The sequence below is a fragment of the Heteronotia binoei genome, chromosome 21 (genome assembly GCF_032191835.1).
Source record: "Heteronotia binoei isolate CCM8104 ecotype False Entrance Well chromosome 21, APGP_CSIRO_Hbin_v1, whole genome shotgun sequence".
Lineage (NCBI taxonomy): Eukaryota > Metazoa > Chordata > Lepidosauria > Squamata > Gekkonidae > Heteronotia > Heteronotia binoei.
This window is the reverse complement of record NC_083243.1, coordinates 127,992,361-128,016,863: the sequence shown is the minus strand read 5'-3', so window position 1 is coordinate 128,016,863 and position 24,503 is coordinate 127,992,361. Positions and strand designations below refer to the sequence as shown.

Sequence of the window (24,503 nt, the reverse complement as noted above, 5' to 3'; positions counted from 1 at the left end):
CCAGGCAACTTACTACGAGTCAGTGGAGCTGCATGGCCTTGACAAGCCTCTAGGTACTGAATTTGCCCCAGACAAAATTAAAGTGACTGTATTAATAGATGGGGCCCCCTGCCAAATCGAAATTGACTGCGGGTCCTCCATATCCATAAGTTCGGAGGACACCCTAAAAAATCTTTGCCCCATGGGAGGCTCCCTGCTATGGCCCGCCAGGTTCATCTTGAGAGACTTCCAAAAGAACCTGGTGCATATTAAGGGATGGGGCCATTTCCAAGTGCAGTTCAAGCACTTTGACAGCATGTTGGATCTGCTGGTGGTCGGGGAAAAGCTCATGAGCCTACTTGGACTGGCATGGTTTGAGCCCCTGGGGATCGAAATCATAGGGGTAAACCAGACGCTGTATCCCAACGCTAATTTGTGAAGAGTTCCCAGAGGTTTTCAACAGGGCTCTTGGCTGCTATACAGGTCTCCCGGTGTCCCTCCAACTCGATCCAGTGGTACGGCCCATAGGGCTGAAGGCCAGGCGCACCCCGTTCGCACTAATGCCCAAAACTGAGGGCTTGTAGCACAGGGAGTACTGGAACCGGTCCCACATGCCTGTTGGGAAACCCCGATAGTGACGCCAATCAAACCTAATGACGACGTCCGCATCTGCCCGGACAAGTGCACCAAAAGAAAGCACTTCAAGATCATGCCTACTTGGTTCTCGGGGTGTCAGCCACGTCCTGGCTTCCCTGGCGGATGCTAAAATTTTCAGGAAGCTGGACTTAGCCCAGGCATACCAGCAACTCCCTCTGGACGACAGGACAACCGAGCCCCAAACAATCATCACCCACCAGGGGACCTTTAGAGTGAAGCGGTTACAGTTTGGAGTGAGTGTGGCCGTGGGGATCTTCCTGAATCTTGTGGTCTCTATGCTTAAAGGAATCCCCGGAGTCCAGGCATTTTTTTACGATGTTCTGATTGCTGCCCCTACTGCAGAAGAGTTCAGCGTCACCTCCATTCGATGTTGCAATGATTCAAGGCAGCCAGTTTAAAGGTGAAGAGAGAAAAGTGTTCCCTGGGTGTTCTGCGAGTGGAGTTCCTGGGTTTTGCAGTCGATGCTGCCAGCATCCATACAACTCCAGAGAAGATCCGCGCCATAGTACAGGCCCCGCTCCGACTTCAAAGGCAGAACTACAAGCATTTTGGGGCCTCTTGAATTTTTATCATTTGTTCCTGCCCCACAAAGCTGCCCTAGCATAGCCACTCCACCGTCTGCTGGACAAGAAGGCTCCATGGGTTTGGGGAAAGAAACAGGTGGCCGCTTCTCAGGCCATCAAGGGCATGCGACATGTCTTCATATGGCATGGAGGCTGTCCTGGGCCATCATTTGCTGGATGGCCAGGAGGTGCCTGTGGCCTTCTTCTCACGCACTTTGTCACCAGCGGAGTGGAACTACTCCCAAATTGACAAAGAAGCACTCACCATTGTGGCCTGGGTAATGAAGTTCCATGACTATCTGTATGGGCAGCCCTTCGCCATCGTAACAGAGCACAAGCTGCTGCTCGATCTGTTTGCCCCTGACCAGCAGATCCCACAGATCCTGTTGCCCCAGGTCCTCCGCTGGAACATCTTCCTGGGTGCCTACCACTACAACCTAGTCTACTCTGGGAAATCGATGGGCCAAGCAGATGCACTCACCCGCTCAACTCCGCACCAGATCCTGCTTATCAAGACTCTGCTCGATCAGCCCTTCACACTTCAGATGTCACCAAACACATGGTCTAGGAGCGCATCCTCTCCCGTGTTCTGCACTGGGTGAGGAGGGGGTGGCCCACCAGCTGAGCAGGCCCGGAATTTACAGTGTTTGCTTCCCCCAAGGATGAATTGTCAGCACACAAGGGGTACCTGTTATGGGGAAGCTGAGTAGTGGTCCCTCAGCTGCTGCATAAGCAAGTTTTAGAGGAACTACATGAGACGCACCTGGGGATTGTGCGGATGAAGGCCCTCGCCAGGAGTTACATTTGGTGGCCAGGGCTGGACGAAGAGATCGAGTCATAGGTGAAGCATTGTCAGTTCTGCTAGGTAACGTGACTGGATCCCCCTAGCACACCCATGCATCCCTCGGAGTCTTGGACTTTGCAGGGCCCTTCCACGGTCAAATCTTTTTAATTTAGGTGGACTCATACACCAAATGGTTGGAGGTGATTCCCGTCAGCTCCACCTCTGCCCAGGCTGCCATCTGGGCCCTCAGAAGAGTTTTCTGCACTCACGGCTTGCCAGACACAGTTGAGACAGACAACGGGACTGACTTTACTTCGGGGAGTTGCAGGAGTTTTTGGGATGGTATTTAATACGGCACATTCAGTCCACTCCTTTTCAACTGGCCACCAACGGTCAAGCGGAAAGAATGATACACACAACCAAAGAGTCCTTAAGCAGGATTATCTACAGGGACTGGGACCACAGACTAGCGGCCTTCCTCTTTGGTAACCGGGTAATTCTGAGCATGGCCACCGGCCACAGCCCAGTGGAACTACTCATGGGGCAGCGGTTGACAACATGATTGGACCGCCTACATCCCTATTGGGCTCTGGAACAGCGCCCAAATCCAGAAAGCCAGGAAGTGCCCAGAGTTTTCTTCCTGGGTGACCCCATGTACACACGAAACTTCACAAGCAGTCCCGAATGGATTCTGGCCAGGGTAATTAGAGTCAATGGGCCCTGCTCTTATGAAGTATTGACTGAAGGGAGCCAACTTCTCCGTTGGCACATCGACTAGCTGCACCGCAGAATGTTTCTGGAAGAGCCGGAGAGCCCAGGTGTAACATACGAAGACAGGCACAGAAGAGCCAATGCTGCCGCTGACTGGGGGTGCGCCAACGCCACTCCTCCCAGTGCCTGTGGCCCATAGAGAAGTGGGCCCCCAGCCCTCAATGGGAGAAAGTTCCGATGGGGGCCCACTCCCTCCAACACAGCCAAGTGTCCCTGTTTCTCTATCTCATCCAAGCACAAATGTGGCTGCACCAATCATAGCTCCTGTAGCACCTCCTCCTCAGCAGAGCCCTGGCACTCACAAAGGGAACATCGCTGATCAGAGTACTTGGAGGACTATGTATGCCAGTACTTTGGATCCTAGGGGAGAGGGGTGTTATGTACTGAATTTAATGCTTTGCGCATATCCGAGAACCGTGGGTTACCTTGATTGATTTGAACTCTAAGCAAGAACCAATGAGCGGTCATGGTGCGAAACTTGATCACAGTGATCTGGTATGTGACTCGGGGGTGATTCATGCTTTATAAGTGGGGTCACGGCCTTGCCATGTTGTTTTTTAGTATGTAGTTGCAATAAAGTATGTTCGTGGTTGAACTTTGTTGCATCAAACTCACTATTTAACGGGGTCTGATCATAGGGGTTCTTAATAAAGCTGTAAAGGGAAGTCCCTATATAAGAACATGAAATCAGGGCCCTACGAGACTTGTTACAGTTCTGCAGGGCCTGCAAAATGGAGCTGTTCCGCCCAGCCTTTGATTAGGGTAGCCGGGTCCAACTCAGAAAATATCTGAGAACTTTGGGGTGGAGCCTGCAGATTTTTGGGGTGGAGCAAGGTTGTGATAGAAGTCTGAAGGGAATTCTGGTCATCACATTTAAAGGAACAATGCTTCTCTTTAAAAAGCCTTCATTCAGTGGTCCAGTCTTTTGGATGCTTGGGGGGGGGCGGGTTGAAGAGAGGCACCAGATGCTATGCTGAAAATTTGGTGTCTCTACCTAAAAAAAACAACACTCGCCCCCCCCAAACCTCAGATACCCACAGATCATTTCTCCAGTATACTCTACGGGGACTGGTCTCCATAGGGAATAATGGAGTGCCCAGTGGACATTCAACCCCCCCCCCACACACACACACTTTCTGCTAACCCTGAAGCAGGAGAAGGGCTTCCAAACCAGGGAATCCCCTGCCCCCAATTGAGGATTACAGTAATAAAGAATCACAGTTTCACAATAAGTAAACAATAGCAAACTGTGTGGCACTGTAAATGTGGTTTATAATATAACAATACAATTAAAGGGAAATGTCCATATTTTGTTAGAAAGAACACATTCCATCTTGCTGTATGTAATATAAGAAGTCTCAAGTACAAAAGTCATCTTCCTCAATCATGTTGTAGACTAAGCCAAACAGAAGGATTAGATCAGGGGACTGGTTTTGGTGTCCGAATCTTCATCAACCAAGAATTAACTTTGCAATTATGGCTTCAAACTGTTACAGAGGAGACTTGACAATAACAAAACATTCACACTCAATTATACAGCAAAAATATCCTATCATATCACTCCATACTCTACATTGTATCACTCCATTTATATATTATAAATTTATTGTTATTTATCATACTCCACATTATATAACTCAACAGGGTTGCTAATGTTTACTTCCCAATTGAGGAGTGGCAACTCTACCTTTGGTTGAGGCGACTGATATTTCCACTATCGCAGCCTCCCCTGCTCATAATAAGACTATGAATGCTTAAAAAGGTAAAAGTAGTCCTCTGTGCAAGCACCAATCGTTTCGACTCTGGGGTGATGTTGCACCACAACATTTTTATGGCAGACTTTTTACGGGGTGGTTTGCCATTGCCTTCCCCAGTCATCTACACTTTACCCCCAGCAAGCTGGGTACTCATTTTACCAACCTCAGAAGGATGAAAGGCTGAGTCAATCTTGAGCCAGCTATCTGAACCCAGCTTCCTCCGGGATCAAATTCAGGTTATGAGCAGAGCTGGGACTGCAGTACTGCAGCTTACCACTCTGCACCACGGTCCAACAGGAGGTGTATTGGACTGCTCTGGAGCAATGTATGTTTATTTGCTGCCTTCATGCTTTATTTCACTGGTTTTAAATTACATAGTAATTCTATTTTATTTATGTTATGAGTCACCCTGAACCCACCTTGGGATAGGGTGGGATTTAAGTGCACTAAATGAATGAATGAATAAATAAATAACATTTATTTAATAATCTTCCCTATATGTTTTAGCACCTTCTTTTGGTATGCTCTTAATTGTCAGGACTGGTGCTTGCACAGGGGTCTACCTTTAAGAACATAAAAGAAACCATGTTGGATCAGACCAATGGCCCATCCAGTCCAACACTCTGTGTCACATAGTGGCAAAAAAATCAGATGCCATCAGGAGGTCCATCAGTGGGGTCAGGATGCTAGAAGCCCTCCCACTGTGCCTCCCCCTCCCAAGCACCAAGAATACAGAGCATCACTGCCCCAGACAGCGAGTTCAAACAATACGCTGTGGCTAATAGCCACTGATGGACCTCTACTCCATATGTTTATTCAATCCCCTCTTGAATCTGTTTACGCTGGCAGCTGTCATCACCTCATGTGGCAGTGCATCCTATGTGTTAATCACTCTTTGGGTGAAGAAGTACTTCCTTTTATCCATTCTAACCCGACTGCTCAGCAATTTCATTGAATGTCCACAAGTTCTCATATTGTGAGAAAGGGAGAAAAGTACTTCTCTACCTTCTCTATCCCATGCATAATCTTGTAAACCTCTGTCATTTCACTCCTCAGTCGCTGTTTCTCCAAGCTAAAGAGCCCCAAGTGCTTTAACCTTTCTTCGAAGGGAAAGTGTTCCAACCCCTTAATCATTCCAGTTGTGCTTTTCTGCACTTTTCCCAATGCTATAATATCCTCTTTGAGGTGCAGTGACCAGAATTGTACACAGTACTCCAAATGAGGCCACACCATCGATTTATACAGGGACATTATGATACTGGCTGTTTTGCTTTCAGTTCCCTTCCTAATAATTACCTTTTTAATAGTCAAGATGGGCAATGATCCTGAATGCTTGAATTGACCTTCAAGCACTGTTAACATCAGTCAGGAAAACCAATTTGATGCTATCCCTAGAACTTTGACTTTTACATATAATTGTCTTCTGATTTGTTTTGCATTGCTTTTTGTATCCCTCACCTGCTTAGCAAAGGTTTAGAGTTTGACACAAGTAGAATAAAAATAACTAGGAGGTACAACATCCGTAAACATTGTAGCATGCTGATTACAATTTGTTCTAGCTCAATTGTTCAGGGTAATTTGGTTGTTAACATCCCTCACACCAAGAGGCTCAAAAAGTGGCAGAAATATGGCTGTTGATTCAGAAGCATTTATGAGTTTTTTTGCAGATAAAGCCCTATCATTCAGTTGCGACTTGCCTGCAAATCTTGATACAGTAAGTGAACTGGAAGCCCCTGGGCCGTCTTTGGGTTCAGTTTTTGACTCTTTCAATCTGCTTTCCTCTTCCAATGTTGACAGAGTCCTGAGTGCTGTTAAGCCTACCACTTGCCTACTTGACCCGTATCCCTCGTGGCTGGTTAAGACTGGTGACAAGAGGATCCGGGACCCTATGAAGGAAACCATCAACCTGTCCCTGGAGACAGTGGTTTTCTAGAAGCCCTCAAGGAAGCAGTAGTCTTACCGCTCTTAAAAAAGCCATTGATGGATCCATTAGATCCAGCCAATTACTGCCCAGTGAAACCTGCCATGTCTGGGCAAGGTAATTGAGAGCACAGGAGCCAGGCAGCTTCAGGGCTTTCGGAAGGACACATTGCCGCTAGACCTATTCCAGTCTGGGTTCTGCCCTGGCCGTGGGACTAAACTGTCCTGGTTGTTCTAACGGATGACCTCCATATGCAACTGGATCAAGGCTGGTTGGCACTGATATTATTGTTAGATCTTACAGTAGCGTTCGACATAGTTAACTATGCATTGTTGACTTGGTGCCTAGCTGAAGTGGGAATATGTGGGGTGGCCTTGCAGTGGCTTTCCTCCTTTCTCCACGGTCAGAGCCAGAGGGTGGTGCAATCTAGTTCTAGAGCCCCAAGTGTGCATCTGCAACATATTTTTTGATCAGTGAGGTAGACTGAAGCACATAACAAATGAAGAAGAATGGGCCACTAAACAAGAACCCTCTCAGATTCATTCTTCGGGGAAATAAGTCAAGAAAGTATTATAAGACACTACTTTTCATACTAAAGCATTACATAAATGATTGAACAAACTAAAGTGCATTCTTCAGTTGTCCTACTTCTAAAACTAACCCGATAGAAAACGTTTTGCAGATGCTCTGTTTGAAGTACAGCCTGATTGACTCTATGTTCTGGAACACCTCAACAGAACAGGAAGAACAATATGTTAAGAAAAGTGCACATAGTTTCTAAAATTATTTATTTAACTTAATAAATTGCCCTATCCTAGCCAGTGCCAGGCTCTGGGCAATGTATAACATAAGAATAAAATACTTTTATTTATTTACTTACTTACTTTAGATTTTTATCCCGCCCTCTTCGCAAATGGACTCAAGGTGGCTTCCCTTCTTAGATTCCAACACCCCCTCCCCCAACTCTCCAGATATTTCCCAACCCAGAGCTGGCAACCCTAAGGTGGAGGGACAGATTTTGTACCTCCATTTGCCAAAGGCCCCTAGATCCAATAATTTTCCACTAGAAAATGTCAGAGATGCTGCAACTTGAAACTGTTCTTTTCAGCTCTGCATAATTTGTTCTTAAACACTTACAGAATGAAAATAGCAGATTTCCAAAAAGCTAGTTAGGGATATGAAACCAGGGCTTTTTTTAAAAGCAGGAACACACAGGAATGCAGTTCCAGCTGTCTTAGTGTCAGGGGTGTATGGCCTGATATGCAAATGAGTCCCTGCTGGGCTTTTTCTACAAATGAAAAAATTGTGATGGCAGGGGGTGAAACAATGGTGATGTCAGGGGGTGTGGCCTAATATGCAAATGAGTTCCTGTAGGATATTCTAGGATATATATCCATTCTAGGATATATTCAAGGTGGTAGCAATAATACAGGGTGGTATCAATTTGTGAAATCTTTTCAATTCTTCCATTTGAAGGAAGGATGTTCATAATACATCCCTTGGCTGCAGGGATACTCTGCATTGTTTCATTTCATGAGTGAGGGAACAGTGCCAAATACAAGCCAAATGGCACCAGTCCTGGAAGACGCATGATGACCACAATTCATTACTGAGTACTTTTTATTTCATCTATACCATGCCCTTGTACTAGTGGGGACCCAAAGTGGCATAAATTGTTCTTCTCTTTATCTTATCCTCACCAGTCCTATGAGGTTGGTTAAGATAACTTTTCGGCCAGCCACAAATTCTCATTCAGCAGGCTTCCATGGCAGAGCTAACTTTTGATTGAACCTGGGTCTTCTAGGTCCTACAGTCTAATTGCAACACCACACTGACCATTGGTGCTTGCTTTCTCTAGTCTGAGAGGCAGAAAGAGGAGGAAGTGGGGAGAGGCCCTAGAGCTCATCTCCGGCTGGATGATTCAATACAGTTTGTGTGTCTGAGCATTCCTGAAATACATTTTTCTCACCAGTAATGCTTACAAGTCCCCGCACAAAGGATGATATATTGGTGTGTTTGACCTCTGAGTACATGAACCACAAACCATTCCATTGATCTAACCTACCATAATCTTATAATTAAACATTGCAGCTCCCAGTTATGTACTGCTGTGCCTGTTCACTAAAATTTTTCTACCTGTTGTAATACTGATTTTCTATCCTACAAATTTAAGTATCTCTGAGTCACCCAGTGTTGTGACTCAGTAATCACAATAAAATTCTTGTGTGTTTATAGCTCCCCTAACCCATTATGTATCTGTAATCTGTATTTGACATTTTATTTCTGGAAATGTATTTTCCTTTGTATCTAGTGTATGTAATGTAAATGGCCTGTTTGGTTTTTGACAATGACTCTCCTAAAAGTTGTGTAATCTTAGTGCAAAAGACATTTCTGTTCCACTTATAACGGCTGCATTCTGGTCTAGACTGAACTGGTTCCTGTGTGCGAGTTAAACCAAAAGTACTGTGAGGTTTTTAAAAGCCACTGCTTGGGTTGCATGTGAAACACCTTTCCATGGAGTTCTACATATAAAATGTTGTTCCAACAGTATTATTTTGTGACAAGACCTACAGAAAAATAATTAAAAAATGGAACACCAAAGGGATCTGTTGAGGCTGGGTGAGTGGGCGTCAACGTGGCAGATGAGGTTCATTGTGGCCAAGTGCAAAGTAATGCACATGAATCCCAGCCAAGAATCCCAGCTGCAAATACAAGTTGATGGGGTGTGAACTGGCAGAGACTGACCAAGAGAGAGATCTTGGGGTCATGGTAGATAACTCACTGAAAATGTCAAGACAGTGTGCAATTGCAATAAAAAAGGCCAGCGCCATACTGGGTATTATTAGGAAGGGAACTGAAAACAAATCAGCCGGTATCATAATGCCCCTGTATAAATCGATGGTGCGGTCTCATTTGGAATACTGTGTGCATTTCTGGTCACCGCACCTCAAAAAGGATATTATAGCATTGGAAAAAGTCCAGAAAAGGGCAACTAGAATGATTACAGGTTTGGAACGCTTTCCCTATGAAGAAAGGTTAAAACGCTTGGGGCTCTTTAGCTTGGAGAAATGTCGACTGTGGGGTGACATGATAGAGGTTTACAAGATTATGCATGGGATGGAGAAGGTAGAGAAAAGTACTTTTCTCCCTTTCTCACAATACAAGAACTCATGGGCATTCAATGAAATTGCTGAGCAGTCGGGTTAGAACGGATAAAAGGAAGTACTTCTTCACCCAAAGGGTGATCAACATGTGGAATTCACTGCCACAGGAGGTGGTGGTGGCTACAAGCATAGCCAGCTTCAAGAGGGGGTTAGATAAAAATATGGAGCAGAGGCCCATCAGTGGCTATTAGCTACAGTGTGTGTGTGTGTGTGTGTATAAATTTTTGGCCACTGTGTGATACAGAGTGTTGGACTAGATGGGCCATTGGCCTGATCCAACATGGCTTCTCTTATGTTCTTATAACTTTCAGGCATACTTAACTTCTTTATGATTAATGATGAATCTCCATATTTCACCTCATGAATGCATATTAATTTAAAAACTGTGAGAGTTTATGGAGCTAAGTATTTGAAGAAGGGATTTGGCCTGGTTGAATGAAACCATACATTCATGGTAAATAGAGAAACGTGGGAAGTGGAGCAATTCTTTTGCAATCAATGCACAGTTCTTGTGCCTGACATTTTATGCTTATCTACACAAGACAGACTACCTTGTCATTGGCAGAAATTGTATATCCATGTTTTATGTACAGTAAACATACTAAAGATATACTTTAGTGACTCAATGCATTCAGTTCTTGATATTAAGCCTAAGACCGGCTGTTGCTCACATGTCCTTGAGGTGACCTGAGTTTGTGGAATGGCAGCAATTTGGTGTAGTGGTTAAGTGCACAGTCTCTTATCTGGGAGAACTGGGTTTTATTCCCCACTCCTCCACTTACAGCTGCTGGAATGGCCTTGGGTTAGCTATAGCTATCTCAGGAGTTGTCCTTGAAAGGGCAGCTGCTGTGAGAGTCCTCTCAGCTCCACCCACCTCACAGGGTGTCTGTTGTGGGGGGAGAAGATATAGGAGATTGTACGCCGCTCTGAATCTCTGATTCAGAGAGAAGGGTGGGGTATAAATATGCAGTCTTCTTCTACAATGCTGAGAGGTACTCATTTTGTCATGAGGCAGAATGGTCAATCATGTAATGTTAACAAACTATGTAACCTCTCTAGTGAAGTAAAAGTCTGGTTGATGGGCACATTTTGAATAGCAGCAGTCAGGAAAGTGTCCAGCCCCCACTCTGTAGAAGATGAGTTTTCCTTGTGGTATGCATCATTCACTGTTTCATGGCACCTCTTGTGCATTTACAAGAGGACATAAGAGAACTGTCACTAGCGTATAAACACAGCTTAGAACAATGTAGGGCAAGGATCAGTGTACAATAATGATAGTAAAGACATTCAAAATCCATGCAAGTGTATCAATTTTCACAAAGGCCATAACGAAGATCCTGTTTTTAAAAAAATCTGTTTCAATTAAAAAATCTTCAACGGATGGTATACACCAGGGCTGGCCAGTGGTAGCTCTCCAGATGTTTTTTGCCTACAACTCCCATCAGCCCCAGCCATTGGCCATGCTGACTGGGGCTGATGGGAGTTGTAGGCAAAAAACGTCTGGAGAGCTACCGTTGGCCACCTCTGGTATATACTTCAGTCATTCAACAGGAAGAATCCTGCAATTTATGTTCTGCTAATTTTGTAACTGGTCCTCCTCTCATGTGCCTGCTCAACCTGAGCATGGACTCAATCTACATTCAAGGTTAGGAAAGGCGCCAACCAACTGTTGAATATTTTTAAAATTGAAAGAGAATTTTAAAAACCCCGTGGTCTTCATTATGAACTTTGTGGACAACTGATACACCAACATGGATTTTGATCAATTATTGTACACTAATCCTTGCCCTATATTGCTCTAAACTGTATTTATATGCTAGTGATGGTTCTCTTATGACCTCTTGTTAATGATTATTACTGTTACTTCATCTTGGTTCTTCTGACCTCTTGTACCTAAATATAAATAGGAAAGCATGAATGGTACAGGTTGTAATTATGTTTGTTAAGGTCTCTCCTCCCTTCTTTTTCTGTCCTGCTGTCTCTTTCCTGTCTTCACTTGAACTAGAATGGTGGTGTCCACCTAAACAATGTAAAGTTAATCCCCCCCCCCCAAAAAAAAACCTCCCCTGCAGGTTTTGGGGATTATTTTTGCTGTCTGGATCTCCACCAAATCTGTCATTTTGGATGTTAAATAATTTGGTATTCAAATGTTTGTAATTCCTGAGATATTATCTTCAGTCCTGTGCTGAAGAAATTGCATTAAACTTTTTAAATACAGTAGAATTTTAGCTTCCCTATCTCTTTTCTTGTTCAGAAGTTATGGTGAATTCACACTTGATTGATATATGTACATTGAACAGGGCCGGCTCACCCACTAGGCAAACTAGGCAGTTGCCTAGGGCACCAGGAAGGAGGCGTGCCGAATTGGGCTCCCCCCCCCAGTGCCCAAGACAACCGTCTAATTTGCCTCCCTCCCCCCACCACCACTGCCACCAGCGCCCGCCCAAGCTCATCCTGCCGCAGCCACTAACTCCCTCCTGCCCCCCGCTTGCCTTGCCACCGCTGCCAGATCCTGCTCACCCTCCCCCCGCTAGCCCTGCCGCTGTCAGCTCTTGCCTCCCGCTCGCCCTTCCCCCTTGCCCTGCCACCGCCAGCTCCCGCTCAACCCTCCCCGCTTGCCCTGCTGTCTCTGCCGCCAGCTCCCGTTTGCCCCCCTTTGGGCCAGCAGGCGCGGGACTACTCATGAGTAGCCCCACACCTGCCAAGTACTTGTGAGTAGCCCTGCACCTGCTGCTTACTCATGAGTAACCCCGTGCCTGCTGCTTACTTGGGAGTAGGCAGCAGGCGTGATACTACTCGCAAGTAGGCAGCAGGCACGGGGGCAGAAGTGTGCTGCCCTGCCTAGGGTGCCAGAAAGGCTCAGGCTGGTCCTGGCATTGAGTAATTCTCATGTTACATCGACATGTATAATATGTGGTACAAACTGGTCCCGGTTTCATTTGCTATGTGTGTGCATTGGCTCTTAAAACAGATGTATGCACACAGAGGGATATGTGTCTATTCACTATAGCGTGAACAGATAATAAAGCCAGCATATAGAACAAGACAACTTCTGTCATGCAGCTTTAATGCCTTCATATATGAAACTGTGGACATAAGTAATGTTCTTGGATGCTCAGAATCATTTATCAAAATTATCTTCTGTCAACAATCTGCTTCAGCAGTCACCCCAGGATAGCAAGGTCAATATTACAGAATCCATTCCTCAAATTCTTACCTGTGTTTGTACCACTTGTAACCTTTTGCAATTGACAATTGAAGGAAGCCATAAAAATGTAAGTGTTAGGCTGATACTGGCTTAATGTGTAGTGTTACAAAACTGAGCAGCGTACTAATTCTTTGGAAACAACAATCAGGAGAATAAATAATTGTAAAAACTAGACAGAATCAAACAAATGTTCCTCTATAGATTCTACTTTATGTAAATTGCGAGCTGGGCTGCTTTCATACTGGGCACTTTCCACATTTCAACCGCCTGACTCCTTTATTCCCCCTCCCCCCCTTTCTACATTGTTATTCTGTATTCATGCACAAATCATGAACAGCGCATTCCTTCCTCAAAAACAAGCACATAACAAAATGCTTTTTAAAAAGGCATTTCTTCAGCATGGTGCTACTGCATTTCGTTAATGAACTGCCCTGTAGTTGTTGGGAAACGCCTCCCCCATCTAACTTTTGTTAGCACCAAAAGAATTTTTTCTTTTCTTTTTAAAAAAGTCAGGATAGGATATGAAAAGTCTGTGTCCTGGCATTGTTTCAACAATGCAAGGCCACTGTTCCAACCTTTTGTGAAATCTGTGGGTCTGTCTTCCACCTATCTTCTTTCATGACCTGGTGGAATTAGCTACCGCTGGACTTATCTAAGTTTCACAGGGCCTGTGAGACAGAGTTCTACCAGGCTTTTAAGTGATCCAGCGGGTGTCCCTGAAATCATCGCTCCCCCATCTAGGTGCTTATGTTATGCTGAATACTACCAGCCTATATGTGGTTTATGACTTGCTGCTAATGATGTGGATCATGGTTTCGGTTAATTCTGTAATTATCAGATTATTTAGTTTGGATGTAGTTTGTTTGATGTTTGTAAGGTTTTTTTAATGTCAGAAGCCGCCCAGAGCCCACTTGCAAGATAAGGCAGTGTATAAATCAAAAAATTAAATTAATATTAAATGATTTCTGTTTTGTGTGGGGAGGGTGGAGGGATACTACAGAACAGTGCAATTACAGCATAAAAGGACAAGTCATCAATGCTTGAGAAGGGTGACTGTCTTTTGTTACCACCAAAGCCTCCCCCCCCCCCCCCGCTGAAGTACTATCTATTCAATTACTCTTGTTGGTCATGACTGCAAGGTGCCAGTCCCCTGCAAGAATGAGCATAACTGATGAGAATCACCCATAGATCCAGCAAGTAAACATATTTACAACATTCTGGATCATAAGCCCTTCCATAACTGCTCTAAAGATGCCATCTGTCAAATATCTAATAAGGAAAAATACTTTGCAAGAGTGAGTTACAATAATCTAACCTGGAAGTGACTATTGCATGGATCACTGTAGCCAGGTCTCTGGAAGTGAGATAGGGAACCAGTTGCCTGACCAGCCGGAGATGATAAAAGGCTGATCTGGCAACAGCAGTTATCTGGGCCTCAATAGAAAGCGAGACATCCAGGGATCACCCCTAGGCTCCTCATCCTCGGTGCCAGTGTTAACAGCGCCCCACCAAGGGTTGAGAGATTGATTCCCAATCCCAAACTCCCATGGCTCAAGTACAGGACCTCTGACTTAATTGAATTTTAATTTCAGCTGGCTCTGCCATAGCCAACAAGCCATGGCCTCCAATGCTCTGTCCAAAATATCTAAGGTGGAGTCCAGATGGCCATCCATCAACAGAGTTGGGTATCATCAGCATACTGATGAAAACCCAGCCCAAATCCTCAGACCAGTTGGGTGAGGGCTGCATATGGATGTCAAACAACATAGTTGAGAGGATCGCCCCTTGTGATACACTGCACTCTAGTGGGTATTGTGGCAAAATCCTCTCCTTAAGCACCACCCTCTGTCCCTGACAATAGAGAAAGGAGGAAAGCCATTGTAAGGCAATCCCCCATACCCCTACATCAGCAAGGCAGTGGGTCAGAAGGTCGTAATTGATGGTGCCACACAGTGCCGTTAGATCAAGAAGCAACAGTTTTTAAAATTGTAAACTTATTGTATTTTTATGTTGTAACCCACCCTGAGGGGAGGATAGGATAAAAATAGAATAAAATAAATAAATATGTAAGATACATTCCCCATTTTATAGATTCAAGTGGGCAGCCATGTTGGTCTGAAGCAGTAGTACAAAGTAGGAGTCAAGTATCACCCTTAAGACCAACAAAGTTTTATTCAGAATGTAAGCTTTTGTGTGCACTAAGCATACTTCATCAGATGAGACTCATCTCGTCTGATGAAGTGTGCTTAGAGCACATGAAAGCTTACGTTCTGAATAAAACTTTGTTGGTCTTAAAGGTGCACTTGACATCCTTTTAGGGAAAAAAACTAGTCTTGCATATGATTACATACATTTATTGGGGGTTTTTGTGAAGTCCCCAGTAAATAAATTGCTTTCATTCCTAGAAATCAATTGCTTTTGTTTGTATTTTGAGTTAAAAATAATATAATTAATTGGGTTTGCCTTTGTCATGTGTAAAGTTACTGGTATTACATTTTATGGCACACATGGCCTGGCCCAACAAGGCAACATTTAAATCAGATCCAGCCTTCTTAACAAATGAATGCAACACCTCTTGTATCTGGCAGAATCCTGATGGTTCTGTAAAGGCTAGAGCAGTATATGGGGGGTGGTAAGAAGATAAGCTGCAGCAAAAGCAGAAGGAGCACCTGTCTGATGTAATGTAGGTAAGTAGTGGGTTGTTTGTAGCAGCTTCTCAAAGCTTGGAAATTCAGATTCTTTTTTTAAAAAGAAGGTTGTGATCCTGCTAGCAGAGGGTCTGCCATTTTGCCATCCCATGGGTCTCCCGCATCCCAGCAGGTGGGCTGGGGTACATTGACTGGTAGGTGGGTCAGTCAATGCCATTCTTGCAGCTGTAATCAATAAAGCTGTGGCCATTTTATTCAAAAGTTGGGAATGATTGTGTTTATTGGGTTGCCAGAGGAGAGAACCCTCTCCTTCACTGCCCTCTCCCTTCCCCTAGGCACTGGGATGGCAAACACCCTTGTAGTACTTTCAATGACAGGTCTACCTTTTAATGTACAAGCCATAGCTGACATGTAAACCTCATAATTCATTCTAGTAGATGACTACTTAGGCTTTTCTTCTATTCATAAAGAGCAAAGCTCCTTGATCAGCATATCTGATCGCACATCTGTATGCTTTTTTCCCTCCTCCTCTAGGGATATCAGTATGAACAATATCACAAGATTACCAGAGGATGCATTCAGGAATTTCCCTTACCTTGAAGAGCTGTGAGTATTAATTTAACCTGTCTTTGTGATATGTAGAATGAGCAGCAATGCCTGAATGTGCATGTAAAAAATAAGTGTGAGAATAAGCTGCAAACAAAGGAAGCATTGTACCTAATAGTGGTAAAAAAATTCCTGTATGTGCTTCTAAGCCATAGTGCCACATACATGGGCCTTTTAAAATAGTAATTATTTTAATTATGATTGCAGTGATGACATAGTCTAATTGCAATTGTTACCCAAAGGTATCATGGGAACTCTGCAATTACAGCTGTTTTGAATAAAGCTACCAGTGGCTGATTGCATGTGTGTTCTCCCTCTGAGTCGAAGGCCATCTTGGGTGCTTTCCACCATCTTGTCAGGAAGGCAGAAAATAGAAATAGAATAATTCTTCTTCCTCTCCTTTGACCTTGGAGCACCCAGATCTCCTCAGTTTCTTTACTGCCTCTAAAGGGAGAGCAACTAACTAGTTTAGCTCCAAAAAGATAGGAAGCAACTTACCTTTTTTTTCTATTACCTAACTCTTCTTCTTTAACCTTACTTCTTTTAACTATTTCCTGAACTTTAGTCCTCTAGCTCTGTCCTCCTTCTCACCTTATATTCCAACTCTTTCACTCACAATCTGTGAGGAGGCAGCAATACCGCAGTTAATTTTCAAAGCGGTTGATTTTTTTTTCTTTCTTCTCCGCTGAGCGGCACAAGCTGCAGCAATGGAAAGCTTCAGGGACGAATTCTTGGAGGGCACACCTTCCCTCAGCCCTCATTCTGATGCCTCGGGAAGGGACTCCAGGACCAGTATGTCTTTGCAGCTTGCTGCGGTTCCCGGCAACGTGTCCCGCTCTAGTGACTCTGGTCACTGCAGGCAGAAGTGTGCACGCTCATCATCGGGCGCACTTGAGGCTCCTGCTTCTCAGAAGCGAGTGACTGACGGCAGCCATTTTGAAGATGCGGTTTTGGCGCGCATTTCGCCCAATCGGTGCCATGAGCCATCTACTGCACTACAGGGCATGGTTGCTAATCTCCAGCCAGGAGACTACCCAGGAGGCCAGCCCCTATCGGATCAAGCCTCCATGATGGATCCAGACCTCATGTGCCAGGGTGGTAATGTACCCAACCCGAAGGGGCTTTTTTCTAATGATTTTATGACCATGATTCAGCAGACTATTAGGGCCAAATTATTCAATGCCTGTCAATCAGGGGCTATTAGCATGGGGTCAGTGGGATCCAGATCTCCTTCCCCTCCTCGTTCGCATCGCACAGGTCAGAGTTTGCCCAGACAGGGCATTTGGCCAACTAAGGCGGCCAGAAAGCAGATGTCTGACTCCAGATTACTAGAGGACGATTCAGAGGAAACAGTCAGATGCGGAGTCTCAATCCAAAGATCAAGAAAATTTTATTTCAGATGAGGAGGTGGAGGATATCTGTGTTCCACCTCAGTCGGTTCGTTGTTTTAAAGCGGACGATTATCAGTATTTGTTAACCAGAGTTATGGCAGCCCTGGCACTCCAGGATCCATCCTCTGAGGAGGAGAATACCAGCACTGACACTAATCCTAGGAACAAAACTACTGGAAATAGGGAGTTTTTTCCAGGCTCTCACACAACTGCTAAGGTTTTCCCATCTCCACAATTCTTTGAGAGGCAACTCAAAGCTGAATGGGAAAAACCTAATTCCAATCGCCAATTTCCTGGGGAAAAAGTTATATGATTTACCTGTTTTGCAAATGGGTTCCAGGTTCCAGTAGTAGACGCCCCAGCGATGGCACTTCAAAACTCGGGGTTAGTTTCAGAGGACGGTCATGGTGCCATCAGGGACAACTGGGACAAGAAAATAGATCTGGTATTAAAGAGGTCACACGAAGCGGTGACAATGGGAATAAAGGAAAGTACAGCATCCTCTATTGTTTCTAGAGCAGCTATAGTCTGGGCTAGGAGACTCGCACAACTACTGCCGGAAAGCAACAAGAAATTAATTGAGGGAACCACTAGCTTCTTAAAGCAGCAGAGTTCACGGCTGATGCATCTTTAGACATGCTCACCTTTTGCTCCAGAGGTTTAGCTTCAGGGGCAGAAGCCAGAAGAGGTATATGGCTGAGAGCATGACCGGCTGACAATCACTCCAAACAAATTGTGATCTCTTACCCGTTTCAAGAAGAAAAGCTCTTTGGCAGTGCTTTAGACAAAGTTTTAGTGGAAACTACAGACAAAAAGAAGGCAATGCCAAAGAACATTAGGAGAACTGATAAAAGAGGTTTTATACACCCAGCCCTTTTGTTCTTCACACTCATTGGCCAGATCTAGACTCTATGCAGATAATAAAAGATCGTCCTGGAATCAGCCAAGACAGACCTTCAGAATCCTAGATTCTCCAAACAGAACGCAGACCGCAGAGTCAAGCAGGATCGGAAACCAAAGTTCAACAAGGCGTGACTGGACTTCAATTCTGGTAGGGGGAAGACTACATCATTTTTGAGACACCTGGGAGGCTTCCCAGACAGACTGTTGGACATTAGAAATCTTATCGTGCGGTTATGCAATAGAATTCAAAAGCACCCCGCCGGAGCGCTTTCTGATATCCCCAATTCGAAAGGATTATACAAGGAGATCAATAACGAACAAAGCCATATCACATCTTCTCGAAATCAATGCCATAGAACAAGTGCCCATAGAACAGAGGGATCGAGGCATGTACTCAGTATTCTTCACTGTACTCAAGAAGAACGGAGACTGGAGAGCAATACTCGACCTAAAGTTTCTCAACAAGTTCATCCATCTTCGACATTTTCGCATGGAGACCCTAAAGTCAATCACAGAGGCTCTGCAACCAGGGGAGTTCCTCATGTCTTTGGATCTCATGGAAGCCTACCTACACATTCCGATTCTTTTATCTTATTGGCGCTTCCTTCGGTTCTGCGTGGGGCACAGACACCTCCAATTCAGGGCACTTCCCTTTGGCTTAGCCACAGCCCCCAGAGTCTTCACAAAGGTGATGGTGAACGTTGTGGCTCTGCTCAGACAGCAGGGTGTCCATATTCATCCATATCTAGACGACCTCTTGATCAGATCATCGTCCCATCAGAAAGCCCTGTCAGACATCCAAATGACTATCCGGTGTCTACAGGAACATGAGTTTCTCATAAACCTATCCAAGAGTGTCCTAGGACCAACACAATGGTTGGAGCACCTGGGGATGATCATAGATACACGAATAATTCGCTTTTTCTGCCAAATGACAAGATCCTGAAAACCAAACAACTTGTGAACCTTGTTATCTGGAGTATCCACACCCCACTATTGACTTTAGCCAAATTGATGGGGCTATTCATCTCGAACATGGATGGGGTTCAGTGGGGCAGACTACATACCAGACCCTTACAAAGTTTCCTCCGTCCCCACCAATACCAGATCATGGAAAAACAGAATCCGCAGATCAAGATCTCCTTAGCGGTCAAACACTCTCTGAAATGGTGGTCCAGGGATGTCAACCTCTGACAAGGCAGAATCTACTACCTCCCCAGTGAGATACAGCTGTTCACAGATGCCAGCCTGTCAGGATGGGGAGCAACACTCGACAACATTCCAACGCAGGGTCACCGTCAGAGACTCAACTTCCGATCAATGTGTTAGATCCGTCTAGCTCTGTTATTCTTTGCTGATCTAGTACAGAAGCAACACGTTTTAGTGCGAACAGACAATGTGGTGGTGAAATCTTACCTGAATCATCAGGGGGGTTCGAGATCTGCAGCTCTGGCCAGAGAAGCAAAGACGTTATTCACCTGGTCAGAACATCATCTCCTGTCCATCAGAGCAGAACACATCAAGGGCATTGTCAACATCCAAACAGATTGGCTCGGCCAAACGACCATACAACCAGGAGAATGGAGACTGAAGTTGTCGGTATTCCAGCAGATAATTCAACAGTTCGGGCAACCAGTCGTGAACTTGTTTGCTTCTCACAACAATTATCAAGTACCAAGATTTTACACCAGGTTCTTTCACCCTGGCGCAGCAGCAGTGGATGCTCTGACAGTGACTTGGCCCCATGGTCTGTTATATGCCTTCTCTCCAATTCCGGTGTTATCAAGATTTCTTCGTCAGGTGCAACACCAGAAGACGTGGGTTATCCTAGTAGCTCCGTGGTGGCCATGACGCCCATGGTTCTTGTCTATTCAAAAACTGTCAACTACCCAGCCACTACGGTTGGAGATATTTCCAGACATGCTGACACAGGGTCCAATTTGGCATCCACACCCAGAATGGCTGCAATTGACTGTGTGGAAATTGAACTATCTACATTCCGAAAATTAGGATACTCATCAGAGGTTACTAACACACTACTGGCCTCGAGGAAGGAGTCTGCCACCAGAATTTACAATACCACCTGGAAGGCCTTTCATAGGTGGTGCTGCAGAAAGACAAGGGATCCACTAAATCCATCAATTCAATACATTTTGGAATTCTTACAAGATGGACTTCATTCTGGATTGAAACCAGCCACTTTACATAGACAAGTAGCAGCTTTGTCATCGGTATTGGGACTGATACAGGGAAAAGATGTTCCAGACACGCACATGTACAGAGGTTCTTGAAGGGGGCCACACTCAAATGCCCCCCACAGACTCACAGATTTCCAATGTGGCGGTTACACACTGTCCTGTGCACGCTCACAAAATCACCTTTTGAACCATTACAGGACATTTCTCTAAAATGGCTACGTTTGAAGACCATATTTCTGATAGCGATCACATTGGCAAGAAGGGTCTCGGAAATTAATGCCTTATCGGTAAAGAAAGAATTCTGTATTTTTCATAAGGACAAGGTGGTTCTCCATACAGATCCTACCTTTCAGCCCAAGATTGTATCTAAGTTTCACAATTTGCAGGAACTGCATTTACCATCATTTTGCCCAGATCCTAAACATCCAAGGGAGCGAATGTGGCACAACTTAAATGTTAGATGTTGTCTGAAGGCGTATCTAGTCAGAACTGAACCAATTAGGAAGACAGATGCCATGTTTATCAACGTTACACAACCTAGGTTGGGACAGAAGACGTCAACACCAGCCATCAGCTATGCTATTAAGCAATGCATCACTGAAGCATATAGGGCAATGAAATTAGAAGTACCCAGAGGGATTACAGCACATTCAGCCAGAAGCGCGGCAACTAATGCAGCCTTTAACAAATACGCTTCGGTAGACGAGGTGTGCAGGGCTGCAACAGGGTCTTCTATTTCAGCTTTTGTTCGTCACTACAAATTAAATGCTTACAGTTCAGCAGAAGCAGCATTTGGCAGAAAAGTACTACAACATGTGTTCCTAGAGGAGAGCGATACCCCACCCAATCATTAATCTACTGCTATAGGAGAACCCAAGATGGCTTCTGACTCAGAGGGAGAATGACCATTGGTACTTACCGTGAGGGGTCATTCTCCTCTGAGTACAGGAGGACATCTTGCCCACCACACTGTATCGCTCATACTAGGGTCTGTTCTGCTATATCTATTACATTTTTTCTTGCTGCTTCACAGTTCTCTCTGTTATGCTTTCTGCATATTATCTGACTGTCATTACTGTCATTACTGTTATTACTGTTTAATTCTTTTGAGTAAGGTTAATAGTTTAGAAACTGCTTCTCAGAGTATCCCAACTGAGGAGATCTGGGTGCTCCAGGGTCAAAGGAGAGGAAGAAGAATTATTCTATTTCCTGCCTCCCTGACGATGGTGGAATCACCCAAGATGTCCTCCTGTACTCAGAGGAGAATGACCCCTCACGGTAAGTACCAATGGTTGTTCTATAAAATGTGGTCGTTAACTATGTTCTCTATGCCTAGATTGGGGCAGATGTATTTGGAAGAGTGGGGAGGGGAAAGAGGTATCAGAATGCATTGCAAAAGAAACTGAGGCTCTGTGAGACAGGTTTGTGGAGGTTTTCCCCTGATCATGTGGCAATCAGTATAAAGCTTTTCTGGTAGATCAGATCTGCTCACCAATATATTAAGCTGCTGTATATGGAATTAGATGTTACAGCAGGGCTAAGTCTCCTCTTCCTGGCAGTGACTCTTCAGGGTCTCATATAGACATCTTACACGTCACCTGAGTCTCTCAGATACTAATGCTGGGGACTGAACCTGGGACTTCTTGCATGCAAAGCAGATAGTTTGCTACTAAGGTCAAACTACATGTTACCTGTGACATGACTTGGGCCAGTTTCCTCAATCGAACTATGTGCTTTTTGCAGACAGATGGACATTGGGGAGCTAATGTTCTTAGCCATGACAGGGCTCAGTTTGGCTTAGGAACACAACACAGTCTTCAGTCTTCCCTCCGCACCATTTTCCAAGCTGAAATGAACATAAGGGCATATTTCCCTGCTGTGGGGCTCCATTTGCTGTAGTCAGTGCACACCAACCTGACTCATGTCACAGGTAACATGTAGTTTGACTCTAAGCAGCAGCTATCTCTTCCTCTTGTTCACCAGATGTGTCCTGTTTTTTCATGCTTGGTACTGAGTGATGTTCATTGGTCAGTGTATGGTACTAGGATTGCCATTGTATGATACCAGGCAGGAGACTTACCATGTTGGAGGGGCCCTCCCCAGTGACATGATGACTTCCCTTCCTGCGTGCCTGTAAATGATGTCAGTGTGTTGCTAGGAATGCTCTATCATTTGGGCAAAAACTGTATGATTTTCCATCCCTTGTCACTTCTGGTTTAAACTTAAAATGACACAGGTACACTGTCACAACACCAGTACACCAGGCCTTTCCTGCTCCCCAATTCCTTCTGCTGGTGTCTGAGGCACCAGTGGGCATAAAAGTGAATTGCTGGGAGGCCTACTGATACAGCATTTCATATGAAAGGGCTTGTGAATGATGAACTGAAAGAGGAGGAGGAGAGCCCAAAGCAGAAAATACTGGGCTATAGTTTCCCTCTTTTTCACTACTTTTTATGGCTTCTTCCCATTTCTTAAATTTATTTATTTATTTATTTATATTTAGACTTATATCCCGCCCTTCCCACCGAAGTGGCTCAGGGCGGCTTACAACATTATAAATTCATATAAATTCAGCATAAAAACAATTACATAATAAAGTTAAAACCATAATTAATAAGACAGAGAGTAAAAATAGAAGCCAGCGGTCTGTAAATGCATTTTTGTTCCATCCAGAAGATATTCTCATTGTCAGTTAGATGTTATAGGCCTGCCAGAAGAGGGCTGTCTTACTGACTAAATATGTATTACTGACTCAATTATTGGCGTCTTTTCTTCTTTACATGTGATCTGTGGGTTTCCCTTTTATTTCTCCTAAATCAGCTATAAGTTTTATTGAAATTTCTTCAGGGGACTTCATCCTTGCTTCTGGGTCAGTGTATTTATTTATCATATGACAGAGTTACACACAGGAAGTATATAATAATATAAAATATGTAACCAAGTTGATACAATGAGTAAACAGATTGATTGTACAGATCTTATTACAGGGCATGGGGATCTTAGTCTGGATTGGCGCACATCAGCCATGTCTTTGAGAATGGACTACAGTTTTTGATGATTTTTCTATATTCACGAAGAAGAGCATCTTGTCTTTGAGATGAGGGGTCAGTCTAGTTAACATAAATCTGTTGACTGATGTTCTTTAAAGGTGACATAGCAATATAACGCCTGATTTTGTAAAAAAAATCTGATAGCTGGTGATTAGAAAGTGAATGTTGGTTCAGGGGCAGAACAAGAAAATCTAATGAACATTTTGAGCAAGTCTATGGTAGAATCTAGTACAAATGCTGTCTCTGTATAGGGTGCAGGAGCAAGGGGAGGAAAACAGTCTTTTCCCTTGTTGCCCTAGGCTTCCCAAGCCTCCCGCTCTGCCGGGGGCCCCCCGGAGTAGACCCATCCTCCCCCGGTCTCCAAATATCTCGAGGCGGGAGGGGGGGAGAGGGAAGGGGGAAACCGGCGCGTCTCTTTTCCTGCCTGTCTCCCTGGCAGGCTTCAGCCTCCTCCCTTCCTCTGGGTCACAAAGACCCACCCACTGCCGGCCTGCTATTCGCTGCAGTCTGGCCTCCCTTCGCGAGATGCATGCTGGGACTCGTAGTCCTTGCGTCCTCTTTGGCTGCCGGGTGGCGAGGACCATGTGCATTTCCTCGGGAGGCTTCAGTCGCTGATTGAAAGGCTTCCTCTTGGGATGGTGTGTCTGTGTTACTTTGAAGAAGTTGGCAGCAACTTGTGAGTAGAGCGGCCCAGCCTCCTTCAGAATCGCCAGAAATGGGGGGGGGGGAGTCTGCTGAGCACTTCATTATTCCCTATGTGGAGGTTCTCAAAGGGTATAATAGAAAATTGATCTGGAGGTTTCGGGGGCTCTGGGGGAGCTGTTTTTTGAGGTAGAGGCACCAAATTTTTAGTATAGTATCTAGTGACTCTCCCCAAAGTATCCCCCAAGTTTCAAAACGATT

The 24,503-nt window shown here is 44.7% G+C and overlaps 1 protein-coding gene across 1 annotated transcript in view; it reads left to right on the top strand.

Annotated features, from left to right (window-relative positions):
* Positions 1–24,503, top strand: part of LGR4 (leucine rich repeat containing G protein-coupled receptor 4) — a 179,473-nt gene that overhangs the window by 49,986 nt on the left and 104,984 nt on the right. Inside the window, exon 2 of the mRNA XM_060263211.1 lies at positions 15,987–16,058. Coding sequence (XP_060119194.1) covers positions 15,987–16,058 — 72 coding nt within the window. The remainder of the gene's footprint in view (positions 1–15,986; positions 16,059–24,503) is intronic.